Genomic DNA, 18,034 nt, shown 5'->3' on the forward strand with positions numbered 1-18,034 from the left:
TTTATGAAATACTTACTTTACACACAGTTATGAAATGTTTCTAAAGTGCAATAATGTATTTTTTTTGTCTAAATTTGCTGCCCAAAATACTAAGTTTGAAATGAACATATCTATGATGGTTTTAATAGTCTGTGATGCATAAAGGGTCTGGGTTTGATTCGAGCATTCACACATTCTATGAAGTCCAGAAATGTCGTTGAGCTTCAACATGAACAGGTCAGTTTGAACAGTCAAACACTGCCCAAAATTGATTTCAACATTCAATCACACCGTCTTTGTTTAGACTTGATTCAAACAATTCCATGATGGTTTAAAATACTTTTATTAAATTGATTTTTAAAACATCTATGATGCCCAAAATGTTTCATTTGAACATACCTATGATGTTTAAAGATGTTTGGTTTGAACATTTAAGATTTGATCTGAAAGCGTCTCTGATGTCCAATTATATTTTGTGTGTGTGTGTGTGTGTGTGTGTGTGTGTGTGTATATATATATATATATATATATATATATATTCCCGAAAATGTATTTAAAATACATTTATTTTGCAAGTATACTACAAATACAATTCCATATTTATGTGCTTAATAAAAATACCCTGCAACTGTACTTTTGGTACACTAAACTGGTATACCAAAAGTCTAATTTTGTACTTAATGCACTTTAGTTGTGCGGAAGTCCAACTAAAGATATACTGAAGTATATTTGATTGTGCTGAAGTGCAACTATTTCAAGTATACTTTAGGTACACTTTAAATATCTTGCATTTAAAGACAGATGTTATACAGAGATCATACAATCCTTAATAATAGTGATATTAAAACACATTTAAGCATTATTTTAAGAAATGTGCATTGTGCAATAAAGAACACCAAAGTTTAATTATAATTAAACAGTAAGTCTTAACTAATATGTAAATAAAATATGTTAAAGGGGTCATCGGATGCCCATTTTCTACAAGTTGTTATGATTCTTTAGGGTCTTAATGAAAAGTCTATAACATACTTTGGTTTAAATTTCTGAATGGTAGTGTAAAAACACCTTTTTTACCCTGTCAAAATCAGCTCTGTTTACAGCAAGCCGTTTTTTAGTCCATGTTGCTTTAAATGGTCATGCATCTGCTGATCCCATCCCTCTCTTCCATGGAGTGACGAGCGAGCAGACTTTAAACTTCAGCCGTGAAACTGGCTAACCAACACATTCTAAGGAAAGGCGATTTGCAAAGATTCATAAAAAAACAAAAAACCTTATACTCACTTCTTCTGTAGATGAAGCTGGATAACGAATTATTCACGCGAACAGGCGCATTTAGGCAGATCGGGGACCAGCGCATTCACTTCAAAGCGAAAGTAACGTTAATCCTCTGCATCTTCAGTGGCTCAGATGTCAGGAGTAAATGACGACTGCTATATTCATTATTACATCCAACAACAGAACACCTCAATTGCTTAATCTGAGACATCTTGTCTTCCCCTGCACTGGAGTCGACACAATCATGGACTGATGACAGCTCACTCAGGGCAGGTCTAAGGTAAGACAGTCTTGTCAATCAACTATCGTGGGAGGGGCCTGTACAGAATTACGTCATTCTGATAGGAATCTCAGAACAGCCTGATTTGAGAAAGGGGATTTTAAAATAGGGATTAAAAAAAAAACACTGGGTGGATTTTTATCATTATAGGATGGATGTGTACACACACTTCCAACACACATTTAGGTTCAAACAACTTGTAAAGTGAATTTTGCATCCAATGACCCCTTTAATGGATTTGAAGTATTTTGTATGAAATCAATGTATTTTAAATATAATATGATTTTTTTTTTTAACTAGGACACTGAACAACCTAAATAAATATCTAAAATGCCCAGAAATGAGTACAGATTTGAACGTGCCAATGACTCCCAAAAAAGCCATCAAGGTCTGACTACAAGATTCAATCAGCCACCCATATTGCCCCAAAATTCTCTCTTGGTCCATACACATAAACAACATTAATAACATTAGACATTTTTGAAAATAAGGCATTTCTATAACTGACTAATATAATTGATCTCTATCCAGGATATCTCAGAAACTAAAAAATAAAAAATAAATACTGAAATGAAAATAAGTTGAAGTGCTAAATTGAAAACTAATATAGTATTACACAGTATAAACTAATACTGAAATTCAAAAATTAAAAATAAATCTAAATAAAAATATTAAAAGAAACTAGGGCTGTCCCCGACTAAGGATTTTCATAGTCGAATCGGAATTTTCGAATCTTGCTGATAGTCGAATCGTATGTTTGGGGGCGGGGCAAAATACATTACCAAGAGTCAAGTCAGACATTCGACAGTCATAATTACGGATGTTAACACACAGGGAAAATGTATTACAGACGGCTCGCAGAAACAAAAATAATGTTTTATGTTTTGATTAAAAGATAGCATTAAACGTCAGCGAAACCCTAAGAATTCACAACATTTTTTACAACAGTGCTCTTATTATAACGTTATGTATATGACAGTAGTTATTAATGTTCAGCATTTCTGTTTTCTGCATTCCTTTTGTGGACGCGTTCTTCACGCAACAACGTGCAGAAATACGGCAACGAAACTCTAAAAATTCACAGCGTTTTATTATAATAGTGTTCTCATCATAATGTTATATGACAGTCCCAGTCATAGTTATTAATATTCTGCATAGATGTTTGTCCTGTTCACGCTGCACACTGAAGAGATAATCACCGTACCTCAATGAAGCGCTTTACGGCAGCGCAACTCAACCAAATGCATCTTATACGAGATAAATAATACACGATATATATAAACCGGCTGAAAAGTTTTGAAATCACTTGTACCCTACCTGATCGAAAAAATGCATTCTTTCAGTCTGCCTGTGTCAGTTTGAGTCTTATTAAAGATTTAAATCCCTGCGCCAGGATGCTCCTCTGTCGGTCACGGATTATGGAAAGTGAAACTTAAATCTATAGGGGTGGTTGGATTTATTCATGTACATTAAAATATTTATTTAAAGCTTCTTTCTTTTCAGATTATTTTTTGCAGCATTGTCGACTATTCGGGGTCACCCCTAAAAGAAACTTATAAAAAGACAAAAGCGCAAACTTACTAAAACTTGAAATTAAAATTGTAATTAAAAACTGAAAATATCAAAATAAAAGCAAATTCAAAATACTATTCAATAAATAATACTAACATTACACTGTTTCTAAGGAATAAAAGCAACTATGACATCCCATGGCTTTGAGACATAGCCAGTAGTTATTTTAGGCAGCAGAGTGTGTAAGTGAGGTTAAAGGCCTCTGCAGGCACAGGCGGGTGTAGCGGAGCGAGGTGTGGGTGATATGTGTCATGAGTGGGCTGAAGTGAGGAAACAGGCCAGACTGGCAGTGCCCTCGGCAAACCGAGTCTTCCAGAAGCAGAAACACAGTGACACGGCCCTCTCGGCTCTTGGAAGAAGAGAGCTCTGGCTGATATAAAGGTCAGTCTCAGGCACAGAGCCAGGGCAGACTGGAGCCAGTGAAAGGCAGCATATGCAGGTTGACCTGACGGTGAAGGTGCATCCACAACTGGGCACTGAATCGCTGCAATCCTTTCATGTGGGTTTCCAGGCTCTGCAGAGAAAACGGATGATATTTGCCATGCTTGGTCTCTCTCTCTCTCTCTCTAAGAACTCAATGTCCTTCAGAGAGCCAGGCCTTTCAAACGACAGTGAGTGAAAGGCGGTCTATGGCCATTTATTAAGCACAGTGGACTAGAATGAGGTGGCGGTGGCGATGCGGAGATGGAGTTGAGTCAAGCTGGGGCTGTGCAGAGCTGCAGAATAAGACTGATGGGTCGGGAAGGTGTGAAGCTATGCTGGAGCTGCGGGACAGAGATCCAGGACAGAGGAGATTCAGTCGGTCCACTAGAGCTGGAGCTAGACTGTGGAGCAGATCTTATTCCATTATCAGCCACCATCAATAACAGACACACTTAGTTTGCTTACCTGCTCAAATAATAATGCTAATATAATGCATCTGTTTATTGTAATTATGGAGGTTTGGTTGAAAGTAACTATTGATAGACATATATATCATTCAGACAGACTCTGTTTAGCCATTCAGCAGCCTGCCTCTAGATATCTGCATTGGCCCAAAGGCTCATATCAGTGAGCTACTAAAAACAACAGTGGCAAAGGTCACATGACAGTTATAACAATTCATAAAAGCCCTTACAATAAAATATCATCCCAAGTGTCAATTAATTTTAACACGCATACAAAAAAGATTTTTAATGTTCAGCATCCATTATTGCGGTCGTCAGTGTCACATGATCCTTCAGAAATCATTCTAATATGCTGATTTTATTTCTTCTTATTATTTATTATTACTCATTTAGTCGTTTACTTGAAATAATCTTAACATTATAAATAGTATTAATTTTAGAATTATTTAGTATATTAATTTTAGAATTTAGAAAGTATTCATGTTATTACAATTTTTGAATGTTTTGTATATAATTATATATAACACTTTTTCATTAAAACATCATTCAAAATACAGATATAACGTCTGACTTTTTGTAAAACTTTAGTGGATCATGTTCATAAAAATTATGAATTTTACCTGAGGACAACTGACTTCATACATCCACTAAAAATCACCAAAAACAGTTATTTAAAAGACAAATTAAGTTAAAAAAAGGCTCCACCATCATTCGTTTGATATTCTGTTATCTACAGCAGTGACATTCACATATTTAATATTTTAAGTGGGACTCAAGTACCCAAATACATTTTTAGGGCCACTGAATATTACAAGTCACAATGTGTGACCATGACAGAAACACAAAGCAAAAATCAGCATAATTGCAAGAGGAGCTGCCTGTATCCTTATTAGAAAGTCAGGCGAGGAAAGCTTTAAGCTTAGCCCTCTGCTGATCCACTGAGACGCCACGAGTTGAATAAAACACGGAGGTTTCAAATATCCCCATTGGTCAGATCTAATAAATAACAAGAGGTGAAGCTGACAGCAATAAGCCTGTGTGTTTTTAATACAGCTCCAATCAAAACCAACGCCGCTGCCCTTTAAAAAGCACTGATGAATGACATATGGTATAAACGCTGATATCTCCCATCATATTTTGACTTGAAGGGCACGAGAGTAGACAGAGCGAGAAGGGTGGATGACTTTGGCTGAGATGGAGCATGCAAGCAATGAAAAGAGGTTAGGCTGAAGAGAACCAGGAAAAGAGATTCCTGCAACAAATAAGAGAGCAGGCGATGTAGAGAGGCTGGAGTTTGTAAAATTTCATGTTAAATGGCATGAGCCATCGTGGGCCCTTGGGAAAAGGACTTGGGTAATTTTTTCTGGCAACTGAGGTGAGAATAAGCATGAATGATTTCTCCGCATTACTGTATGGCGTAGTCAGGAGAGCACAGCTGTCACCAGCTATTAAATCCACTTCTGCACGGACTGGTGCGGAAAAAAAGAGACTCGTTACAATGCCAGATATGCGCATGATAGCCTGTTCTGTCTGAACGAGATGAGAGGAGATGCTCGTGTTTATGGATATGCTCAAATCTCATCAGACAGTGTACGCGGCGTTCATCACGATGGCCGTCTCTTTCAAGTTTCTCATCATTAAAAACTATAATCCAAGAATCAGACGCCCCAGAATCATGAGGGCCTTTGTTCTGCGTCCCTCATCCTGTCTTTCTCCTGTACGATCTCACCGAGCCCAGGAGGGAAAGCAGGAGTGACCAGGTTTCATTCATTTCTAATCTGCAGCTGAAAGACGGGGAGGGAATATGAGCAGGGCTTTTCATGTTGTTGTTCTGCAATTCTAGGATCGATATACAGCGAGCTGCTTCTGTTGTCAATTGAAGAATCGATCCTGGTGAATGATGACAAGGCCGCATTGCCAAAGAAAATCAGATTCCTTTACAGACGATCAAACATTCTTTCAAAACATTCTTTCAAAACATTTTTTCTTTCACACAATGGAGTTCTCCTGAAAAACAGACACAACTCTTTCCTTAGCAGAGTTAGTACTGATAACAAACTAAACCACATCAACTCTTGCAAACTCATAATACGACACACTGATAAAAACTAGTTTCTGCATGAACATCACAAGGTAGGGGTAATATAACGTTGACTAGTTGTCATTGGTTTAGAGTTTTACTATATTTTCTCTGTAATTTTATTCTGTTTTGGTTCATATTATGACACACATTCTATCATTGCCAAACTGAAATTCAAAGTTTTTCAAACTGGTGCAAGGAGTGCGGAAATATTTTAGAAAAACAGTGTCAAAAATGTAAAAAAAAAAAAAAATTTTTTTTTTTAATATTATCAGTTTCATTCTGCTTTCAAATACTTTGTCTGCTTAACAGTAATGGCACTGGGGTCAGTACTATTATTATTATTTTTTTAAATAAATTTACTTTTTTTTTCAGAAAGGATGCCTTACATTAGTCAAAAGTAAAAGTAAATAAATTAAATAAAGTAAAAGTAAAATAAATCATCCTCTATGAATCCTCAAAAAATATATCACTGCTTCCACAAAAATATGAAGCAGCACAAATGTTTTGTTAATAATCAGAAATGTTTCATGAGCAGTAAATCAGTATATTAGAATGATTTCTGAAGGATCATGTGACGCTGAAGACTGGAGTAATGATGCTGAATATTCAGCTTTGATCACAGCAATAAATAATATTTTGTAAATATATTCAAATAGAAAACTTTTATTTTGAACTCTAATAATATTTATAATTATAATAATTTGAATGGTTGAGTATATACAAAAACGATAGAAACTTGATAGACAGTAAATATCTTCCAGATAATATTTGTTTTAACATTGCAACATTTAACAAATTGATTTTTATACAAACAAATACATAATTGAATTAATTTATAAAATATATTATTTTCTGTGATGTTTTAATGAATTTATGCTTATATATTTTTCGATGTTCTGCAAGGAAATCATCATATTTTGGGTTCCAAACGTTGTTTTGAAGACCCCCGTCATAAGTGCCCAATTATTGCTCCACATGGGAAACTTGACTTGATTCTGGCGTTAACATGTTGCTAACAGCAAAATATTATATTAAGCATGAAACCCACAGCACATTAGGTCAAATATTATCTGAACATAATGCATTCTAGGGTTTCCTTTACCACAAGCGCAAAGGAAACATGCTCCCTGAGAATTTAGAGACAGCACACATCTTAAAACACTCCCTCCCTGGGCAGTTTACTTGGTTTTCTAACAGAGCCTCTGTTTATCATTCAAGTCTTTGTTCTAAAAGTTTCTAAAAGATACTTTCACTGGTAATTGTTGTTTTTGCTGAAAAGAATAAGTTTCACTTGAGGCCAGGTGAGGATTGTTTTGTTGGCTTTTGAATGCTCTTCTCGTACGCCGTGCTTTGGCATCAATCAACGTCTCCATCGTTTGTTTGCGTATTAGCACCCGCGGAGCAGGCGTGTCAGTCCGTCACTCTCTCTCTCAGGAAGGTGGGTTAGGACACTTTGCAGGTGAGGCTGACCGTAGCGTTATGAGAGCGCCTAGCCTGTGATTACAGATGTGCACTCGGCGCGTGATCGGCAGGCAGAACGCTCAGCTGTTTGAAGGACACGGGCTCTCTCAGGTAATCACGGTCTCCTCTGACCCTCTTCTTGCTGTGTGGCATATTTTACATGCCAGAATACCTCAGTCTCCTTAGAGGTCAACTGTCCAATTACAGTCAGAGTTTCACCCCATCACCCGGACGGCCCCCTCCTGTTTCATTCTTCTGCCTGACCTCTCTCTCTATGACAGGAGACGAATTCAGATGAGCTTATTCAGCTGCTGGCATGAGGGGATATGAGGGTAAATACGGGAGATCGGATGACAGCTCCTCTCTCAAATAAAGACACAGCCTTTCTATCCAGCGTCAGTCTGAGGATTTGATTGGCAGCTGGCTTTTAAAATCGTATCTGCATCTCATCAAGGTGACATGCACTGCTATGGAGACCGAAATCTTTATAGAATCATAATATTAAATCATATTCAGGCTGCATAGTTGCTCGTGGCTATATCAGTCTTTTCATCGGGTCAGCATTTCAGATTATATCGCTCGAGTCAATAATATAATTTAAAATGCATGAGGGCTACAAATACTGCTTATCATTGCATGCATGTTAAATGGAGTGAGATGTGAGATCTGTTCTCAGACCAAGTGAGCTGCCTTGCTGCCTACAGAGGCAGTTGACTTCTAGGGCAGCGTCCTGACCGATTTCTGAAAAACCCTTGTGAAAAAGAAGTACTCTTTAGTATACTTTAAAAAAAAAAAACATCTACTACAGAAAATAACATACTTCAAATAAATATGTCTAAAGGAAAAACTGAATTTAATGTTTTCAGACACGTGTGGCCAAGTATAGTGACCCATACTCAGACTTTGTGCTCTGCATTTAACCCATCCAAGTGCACACACACAATAGTGCCTTGCTCAAGGGTCTCACCTCAGTCATGGTATTGAAGATGGAAGGAGCGCTGGTTATTAACTCCCCCCAACGACAATTCCTGCCGGACCGTCGGGTTACAAGTCAGACTCTCTATCCATTAGGCCACGACTGCCTCAGTGAATTTAATTACAATGAAATGAACTCTAGCTGAGAGAACTTTGTTGACCCACTTAAGTAGGACTTATGTACATCTTTATATGTATGGTTGAAGTTTACTGCCAAATGTACTGAAATTATATCTGCTAAAAATACATTAATTTCTACTGAAACTCATGTGCTTTTACATATATTTGCAATTACACAAGCATAATAATAAAAAAGTTAAATATTTTACATGTGCTTTACTATGTTATTAAAACAACTGTACCTATTTAAAGGATTATGAAAACAATGATTTAAAATGTACTTTAAAGTAAAACTTAATTTGACATTATTACAAAGTGCACTTGTGCACATGTGTTAAGTGTACTTAATTGTGACTCTTTAAGGGCACTTAAGTGACCTTTCACATTATTAACATTATATTATCTTTAAGTACATAAAAAAAAAACAATATGTTAAAGATTTGAAGTACACTACAAGTGCACATTTAAACAATTAAGTGCTCTTATTTTTTCACAAGGGTTTACACTGAGAAAAAAATATTTCTTTTTAGTGAATACTGATTGAGCAATGCAATTTGTGTGTAAAAACAAGACTTTTTAAAAATATCAACAAGTGCTCTGAGTGCACAATCAATGCAATTAAGCACACTTCTTTTTCACAAGGTTACAGAGAAAGCATTCCATTATGCCATATTTGGTAACCCTCTACTTTGATAGTCTACTTTAGACACTGTACTAACTATACTAATCTACTAGCAGTCATTAGAACATTAGTAGACTGTCTACTTAATATCTGTTAACACACTATAAGTAACTTTTACTTTCTTCTACTAACCCTAATCCTAACAGTCTACTAATACTCTAATGAGAGTTAGTTGACATGTAGTTGTAAAGTTCTAGTCAGTAGAACGTCTAAAGTGGACTATAGAAATAAGTGTAACCCCTTTTTTAGTATTGCATTATGTTCCAAGTTATTTATAATCAATATAACTGAGCTTTTTGCAATATATTCTGAGATCGTCTTCTCGGTGAAGGTTTCATGCAACTCTGCCTTTGTATTTGGCTAAAACAAATCTTAAGTTGCCTTAAAATGCTGCCTGTGGAGTCAGCTCATTAGGTTTTGGAACGCAGCCGAGAGAGAGAGAGAAAGAGAGACGCTCACTGGGGTTGGGTGGAAAAAGCGTGCAGCTCTTGCAGTGGATGATTTCCTTCACGATGGGCATGTCTTGCGAAACCGGCGGGGGCACAATCCCAAGACCGGGCATCATGGGGTTCATTGGAGCAATTCCAGTCATCATGCCGAGGCTGGGGTCAAAGTCTGCAGGAACAGAAGGGAGGACATGACAAAGGACTGAGTGAATAAAAGCCACTTCAGTCTGCACGCTGCTACCATTCTGTTGTGGCACAAATTAAAGCTATGAGAGCTAAACACTCTCCTTCGAAGATAAATAAACACATAAGTCTAATACATATTTAAAAGGCTTTCCGAATGAATAGGTTTTTACTGACTCATTCCCCCAGCTGTTTGCCTTGGCTTTTTACTATGCACAAGCGGTCCATCTGTGGGCAAAAAAGTGAACACTGGCTTTCATTTACAGGTATTGGTTTAGACTACAGCTGCATGACAGCGTGGAGCTCTTTGAAATGGAAATGAAGAAGCCCTCGCTCTCTGCGGTCTCTCCTGCACCTGTGGAGAGTTTATACGTCTGCCTATCCTTACTAAGAGCACTCAACTCACACACTTCAAATATTTCCCTTATTTGCAGCCCCATAAGATAAACAAGCTCTGTCTCTGGCATGGAGGAAAAAATAGCAAAAACGTTCTGAGGGTAAAGATCTATGAAATGTAAATCGCATTGTAAATAAGTGCATAATACTGTAAGTAAATAATGCAATGACACATTTCAGGGTCTATCTATCTATCTATCTATCTATCTATCTATCTATCTATCTGATAGATAAAAAGACAAAGAAATCTAGAAATCTAAGCCCAGAATCCTCTGATCTCATCTTAAAAATGCTCTCATTCACTTGAGGTCAACTCTATTACATCAGACAGCTTAATTTAGTGTTAAGAATATTGATTAGAGGATATAAAACACACTAATTGAGGTAGGAGAGTCAAATATGAACACATGATGGTCTGTGAGAACTGCTGGACATGAAGCTGTCTCACAGGAGGGTCAGGCTGGAGCATGTGGATAACCGCTGAACTGGCAGATGTGTCAGGAGACAGGTCCAGAGCACGGTCTCTCAAGAAGAACCATTATTAGAAGTGGGACAGGATGTGCAGCATGTAGAGACAGAGGAGCTGACCGCCACATCGCCTGCCTGCCTTAATGACTCTGTTAGTATTGATATTTCTGTCTCTCAGCTACTAATGGAGGCAGAAGATAAGATGGCCCTCAGTGGTATGGATGCCATGGCTTCTGCTGTGTATTTTAGTTCAAGTCTAAATCAGTAACACATAATTAGGGCTTTTCCTGCATGGTCAGTTTTTTCGGCTGCCACAATGCAAAATTGTAGCCTGCCAAAGCAAATTAATATATGACCATGGTTTTGTTTTAGTAAGTGTAACTGTTATATTCATAGAAATGTCACAGATTAATTAAAGGACTAGTACATCAAAAAATGAAAATTTTCTGAACATTTACTCACATTTACTTTGGAGTTTGTGTCATAAGGTATGTTTAGTTTACACAACAACAGCTGTACTAAAAATTGAAAACTTTTTCCTTTGTGTTCTTGAAAAGTTGTGTGTACAGACAACACCGTTTTCAAAAGTTAGCATTTTTTAGGCCCCCATAATGCTGGTGCTGTGTAAATGAATGAGTAAAATGCATGAGTCAAAAAATTTAAAAATTAAAAACAAACAGTAAAACCTTCATAATCACAACAGATTTGGAAAAATGTAGCATTGCATCACTTGCTCATCAGTGGATCCTCTGCAGTGAATGGCTGCCACCCCAAACAGCTGATAAAAACATCACAATAATCCACATGTAGTCCACACCACTCCAGTCCATCAGTTTATGTCTTGTGAAGTGAAAATCTGCATGTTTGCTCGCCTCATCTGGAACATCTTTCCATTACTTGCCGCCCATTTTATCTGCCCTGGGACTTTTCATCGATCATTGTTACTGCTGTGTACATTCCACCACAGGTGGACACCGGCTTGGCTTTGTCTAAACTTCACGATGTGCTCAGCGGCTACATCAACAAACATCCTTTCTGCCTTCATCATCGCGGGGGACTTTAACAAAGCCAACCTCAATCAGGTCATGCCGAACTTTCATCAACATGTATCCTGTCCAACTAGAGGACCAAACACACTGGATCATTGCTACACTCAGTTCAAGGATGCCTACAAAGCCCGCTCACTACCGGCTTTTGGCAAATCGGACCATGCCGCCATTTTTCTAACACCGGGATACAAACAAAGGTTCGTTCAGGAACCTCCAGTGCAGAGAGTAGTGACGCACGCGCTGGTCCTCCCACTTAGAGGCTATGCTGCAGGCGGCTCTTGATGACGTCGACTGGGACATGTTCTGGGCGAGTTCTTCTGATGTCAGTGAGTTCACGGATGTAGCATTGAGCTTTGTAAACACGCTAACCGATCAAAGCTACAGAAACAATAACGATAAGGACATTCTCCAACCAGAAACCGTGGGTGGACAGATCAATCCGTGCTGCGGTTAAAAAACGCACTGCCGCTTACAATGAGGCTCTTCTGACCGGGAATATGAGCGAGTACAAAGCATCGTGCTATGCTTTCCGACGCGCAGTAAGAGCCGCTAAACACAGATACAGAGAGAGAATTGAGTCTCATTTCCAGCTCAATGACTCTCGACGGATGTGGCAGGGACTGAGGACCATCTGTGCCTTTGGAAACAAATCCTCCGCAGAGGTGAGAGCAGATCCGTTGCTGGCCGACGAGTTAAACACCTTCTTCGGCCGCTTCGATGGCAACGGCGGCGTCGCGTCTCTGCCGTCCAGTGCGCCAGGAAGCAGCAGGCAGAGCAGCGACGATCCTGTAATCACCGTGTCAGAGGATGAGGTTCGGAGGGCGCTAAAGAAAGTGAACGTCAGGAAAGCAGCCGGACCTGATGGGATAACCGGCCGTGTTCTGAGGTCCTGCGCCGATCAGCTAGCTGGTTTGTTCACTTCCATCTTTAATGAGTCCCTTGCTACTGCCGTGGTTCCCACCGCATTTAAAAAATCCATCATTATCCCTGTGCCAAAGAACAATAAACCCTCTTGCCTGAATGACTATCGCCCTGTTGCCCTCACATCTATAGTCATGAAGGTTTTTGAGAGACTTGTAAAGAGCCACATCTGCTCCTCCATCCCTGATACTTTGGACCCTCTTCAGTTTGCCTATCGCCCAAACAGATCTACGGACGATGCCATCTCTCACGTCCTCCACTCTTGCCTCACACACTTGGACAGCAACAATGGGAATTATGTAAGGCTGCTATTCATTGATTATAGCTCAGCTTTCAACACTATAGTCCCCATCAAGCTGGCTTCTAAACTCACAAACCTCGGCCTAAACTCCTCGCTCTGTGACTGGATTCAAGACTTCCTCACCGGCAGACCTCAAGTTGGCCAGTTCACCTCAAACTCCATCACCCTGAACGTAGGAGCCCCACAGGGCTGTGTCCTGAGTCCCCTGCTCTACTCTCTCTACATGCATGACTGCGTGTACTCTCACAGCACCATCTATTATCGGTGGGGAAGTCGTGGCCTAATGGTTAGAGAGTCGGACTAGTAATCGAAAGGTTGCGAGTTCGAGCCCCCGGCCGGCAGGAATTGTAGGTGGGGGGAGGGAATGTCCAGCGCTCTCTCCACCCTCAATACCACGACTGAGGTGCCCTTGAGCAAGGCACCGAACCCCCAATTGCTCCCCGGGCGCTGCAGCATGGCTGCCCACTGCTCCGGGTGTGTGTTCACGGTGTGTGTGTGTGTGTGGATTTGTTCACTACTCACTGCTGTGTGTGTGCACTTGGATGGGTTAAACGCAGAGCACCAATTTCGAGTATGGGTCACCATACTTGACAATACGTCACGACTTTAAAAGACTTTTAAATTATCAAATTCGCTGATGATACTGTTGTTCTGGGCCTCATCTCCAACAACGATGAGACCGCATACTTGGATGAGGTAGAGAGACTCACATCATGGTGCCAGGACAACTGTCTCTCTCTGAATGTGAGCAAAACTAAAGAGCTGATCATGGACTTTAGGAAGAGACAGCAGCAGCCCTACACTCCTCTTATGATCAGTGGGACCCCTGTGGAGAGGGTGAGTAACTTCAAGTACCTCGGTGTAAACATCTCCGAGAACCTGACTTGGACTACACACATCCAAACACAGGTTAAGAAAGCCAGGCAAAGACTGTACCATCTGCGACAGCTGAGGAAATTCAGGGTCTCACCAGAAATCCTGAAAACTTTCTATTCAGGGACCATAGAAAGTGTATTGACTCAGTGCATCTCAGTGTGGTATGGAAACAGCTCCAATCAGGACTGCAAAGCACTACAGAGAGTTGTGCGCTTAGCTGAGTGCATCTCAGGGTCTGCTCTCCCCTCTCTGCAGGACATCTACCTCAAACGCTGCAAAAATAGAGCTGTTAAAATAATCAAGGACTCAAATTACCCTGGTAACCGTCTATTCACTTTGCTGCCATCTGGTAAGCGCTTCCGTAGCCTGATGGCAAAAACTGAGAGACTTAGGAGGAGCTTCTTCCCCCAGGCCATCAGGCTCCTAAACTCTAACTCTGTGTCATAACATCACATGACTCCATGCATATATCACTATATCAATAGCTATTCATAATTTTTCTCTACCTCATATTGCTATTTAATACCCTGGACAACTTTTTGCACATTCCTCTTATTACTATTTAAGTCAACAACATACTGACCTGCACATTTATATTTATATTTTTTTATCTTTTATTTTATTTTATTCTTCTTATTTTATCTACTTTTCTTTTTCTTAATATTTGTATTCTATATAATTGCACTGTCCTTGGAGTGGACCTGACCTACATTTCACTGCTGGTTATACCCTGTATAATTGTGTATGTGACAAATAAAAATCTTGAATCTTGATACAAATCCATCAGTTGTTTCAGCTCTATTCCATCACTTCAAAATACCAGTCCATGATCTATAATAATGCGTCCGTCAGTGAAAATTACATCTAAAATATCTAAAATCACATCAAAATACATTTGGAAGTAATGGTTACAAACACAAATGTTATGATGGACTGGAGTGGTGTGGATTATTTGTGGATTACTGTGATGTTTTTATCAGCTGTTTGGACTCTCAATCTGACGGCACCCATAAGTGATGCAATGCTACATTTCTCCAAATCTGTTCTGATGAAGAAACAAACTCATCTACATCTACATCTTGGATGGCCTGAGGGTGAGTACATTTTCAATTTTCAATTTTTTTTTTTGGTTGAACCACTCTTTTCAATAATCTATTAGGAACAAGAAAGTCAACTTCATTTTTATCACAACTGCCATTCTCAGATATTGTGAAATACAGGCTTGTTTGCTTTCGGATATCACAAGATATGAGTTAAATCATTAAGAGAGTCTGATGAAAGGAAAACAATATCTGTGAAAGAGCAGGAAACAAACATTCTCATTAGAAACACATTCCCGGCTCAGCAGAGGTCTACTCAGTCAGAATATTCTAACCAGCTCTATACAAATAAGGTCTTAATTGAGTTAGTTTGACTTCTTACAACAATTAGATTTCTGGGCTGAAATCTGGGCTGAATTTAAAAGACTCAGTGTGCTTCAATCATTAATAACACATTTTAGTTAAACAATTACAAATCAAATGTATTAATTGTAGTTATACAGTATAATAAACAAGTTAGTGCGTGTGGAGGAACAGGAAAATCAATGATAGTCATGGCATTAAAATCTAAAGGGTAAAAAAAAAGGATTTTTCAAAGGATATGGTTTTGAAAGAGAAATATTAAATCGCAGCCAAAAGAACACAGCAGATGATGAAAAACGTTCAAAGTTGCACCTTTCGATCCCACATAGAAAACAACCAGAGGCAAATCCCTGTGAAGCTGCATGTCCAGTGTGACCAAGCAATGGAGATAAAATGAGGATACAGAAGGTTTTGAGTGCACTACTGAGAAAGACTTGCATCGTTTTCAGCCTATGATTCCTTTACTTCTGCGGTGCAGAAGAAAACATTATAATCTAAGGAATAATAAGCAAAGCACCAGTTCTCAAACAGGCTCAATAATAAGGGTTTGTTCTGCTGGCCCATATTTTAAAACACTTTTTCAAAAGCAATAAGTATAGTTATACTCGTATTTTTAATTAAACATTTAGAGTTTGTTGGTTATACTCGTATTTTTAATTAAACATCAAGTCAAATTACTAATAACTTCTTTAAAATAGCTCTAAATAATATAGGTCTATATATAAAAGATTTGTTTAAAATAAATAATTTTTTCATTCAGAAAGGATGCATGATTAAAAGTGACTGATTAAAAGTGACAATAAAGATATTAATATTTACCAGATAATCCTTTCAACATTGATAAGAAATGTTTCTGTATATATAATAATAATGTATATATTTGAATTGTCACTGAAGAAAGATGTTTTATGACATCTATAATTAGGGGCTAATGGGCCATGCTAACCAAATAAGAATATGGAAAGAAAGAGAAGGATGTGAGAAGGAGTAGTGAGAAACAGAATTCATACTCATAAGTGCATTAAAAAAACCAACTCCCTCATCTGAAACAAATCAAGAGAGATATGACGTCAACATGTGGAAAATCTACACCGCTACTTTTATCTCTGCAGTATCCAAAATTAGAATCAGGTGCGCCAAACCAGATTAGAGCACTATTAGAGAGAAACTTGAGCAAAAAAGATCACTAGTCCAGGCAGCCATTTCAAAGGCTTTTGTAGTCAATCACTCCACAGTCTGAAATACCATCTACGAATACAGAACATTTCAAACCACTGGCAATCTATCTAGGACAGGGCGTCCTCTAGTAAGCCTTGCAAGACTTGCCTCAGCCAGTGTCAAAGTACAGAAGCCACCCATCCAAAAGAGACTCTGCCCTACATGAAGAGTCAGGAAGGAAGAAGCCCCTGCTCACGAAAAAGAGTACAGATCCATGAGTGCAGCAGAAGATCATGTCAAGGTGAAGATCAAGACTGTTGCTGCAATCTGCTCTCTATGGAAGAGACAAAAATAAGGCTGCTTGGCCGCACTGCCAGATGCCACATGCAGTGGAAACCTGCCTTTGACCAAAAGTATCTCTGAAGAGAGCTGGAGGAAGCTATAGAGTCCAGGGTTGGATTTCTGAAACAAAGCAAGGTTTCAGAACAATCTGCCAACATACAGCCACCCACAAATTCAGTTTCAGAGGTTTGTGGTGCCATCTACACTATAAACAATGTTGAAGGTGAAGTATGCAGTTTCTGAGCTACTAGTGTCAGCAAAGTTACAAAAAATAAAGCATATTTTCAAACAACCTTTGCAAACGACAGTCACACTAGACTTTGCGTACAATACATTTCTACAGACGTGATGGAAGGCGTATGGGGCCAATAGTCTTTATATGAAAACACGTGAAATTTGCACTGTTTGTCCTCATTAACGCGACAACTCTGCAGCCAATGAAATTTCACCGGTTTCATTTAAAGACTTTTGGCCCTGTCAGCCTTCAATAACACCGCTAGTCATGATATGACGTCACACTTTCCAGCGCGTTTTAAAAATAATTCTACATACCAAACATCCTAAATATAAGAATATATAATCTACTTTACTGCAACATTCCAATCCTACACATTTAAAGTTTGTGTTCTTTAATTCAGCTAAGAGGCCATGCTTCTCTTCAAGTGGTCACACATCTTCATGCAATATACGAATTGGCAGGGCAGAGTTCACCGAAATTATACTCTGGAATGCAGTGAAATTCACACAAGCTTCTCTCTCCCGCCTTCGCATTGGTATGAATTGAAGTTAATGGAACAGAAAGTTTAGTGTGACCAGCCCTTTACACTCATCACACACCTACAATTATCTTTATCCTCGCAGAATCTTACTGTTTTATCAGGGCTATGGCCATGTTCACGCAGCAGCAGAATACAGTTGTCAGTCCTGTATTTGAGTCCTTAATACGGTTACGTTCACACACAGTTTGGTTATTTACAGGCGTGACAACCGCATTCTGTAAACGTCTGTCACGTCATACAGTGCTAGAGAGAGAGACACTCTGTCACACAAAAGTGCATCTACCGTATGTTTCGATTCAGTTTTAGATCCAGTCAGTTTTCCTCCGGAGCCGTTTCCGTCAGTTTTGCGTTCTGCACGCGATTCAAATGCTCCGCTCTCCACCCAAATTTAAAAGCTG

The 18,034-nt window shown here is 38.9% G+C and overlaps 1 protein-coding gene across 4 annotated transcripts in view; it reads right to left on the reverse strand.

Annotated features, from left to right (window-relative positions):
- The window catches only part of LOC306883396 (ecto-NOX disulfide-thiol exchanger 2-like), a 249,548-nt gene that overhangs the window by 55,333 nt on the left and 176,181 nt on the right, over positions 1-18,034 (reverse strand). For all 4 annotated transcript variants that reach the window (XM_079438610.1, XM_079438612.1, XM_079438609.1 and 1 more), the window contains one exon: positions 9,774-9,929. In XM_079438610.1, coding sequence (XP_079294736.1) covers positions 9,774-9,929 — 156 coding nt within the window. The remainder of the gene's footprint in view (positions 1-9,773; positions 9,930-18,034) is intronic.

Source organism: Barbus barbus (assembly GCF_936440315.1).
Source record: "Barbus barbus genome assembly, chromosome: 17".
NCBI lineage: Eukaryota > Metazoa > Chordata > Actinopteri > Cypriniformes > Cyprinidae > Barbus > Barbus barbus.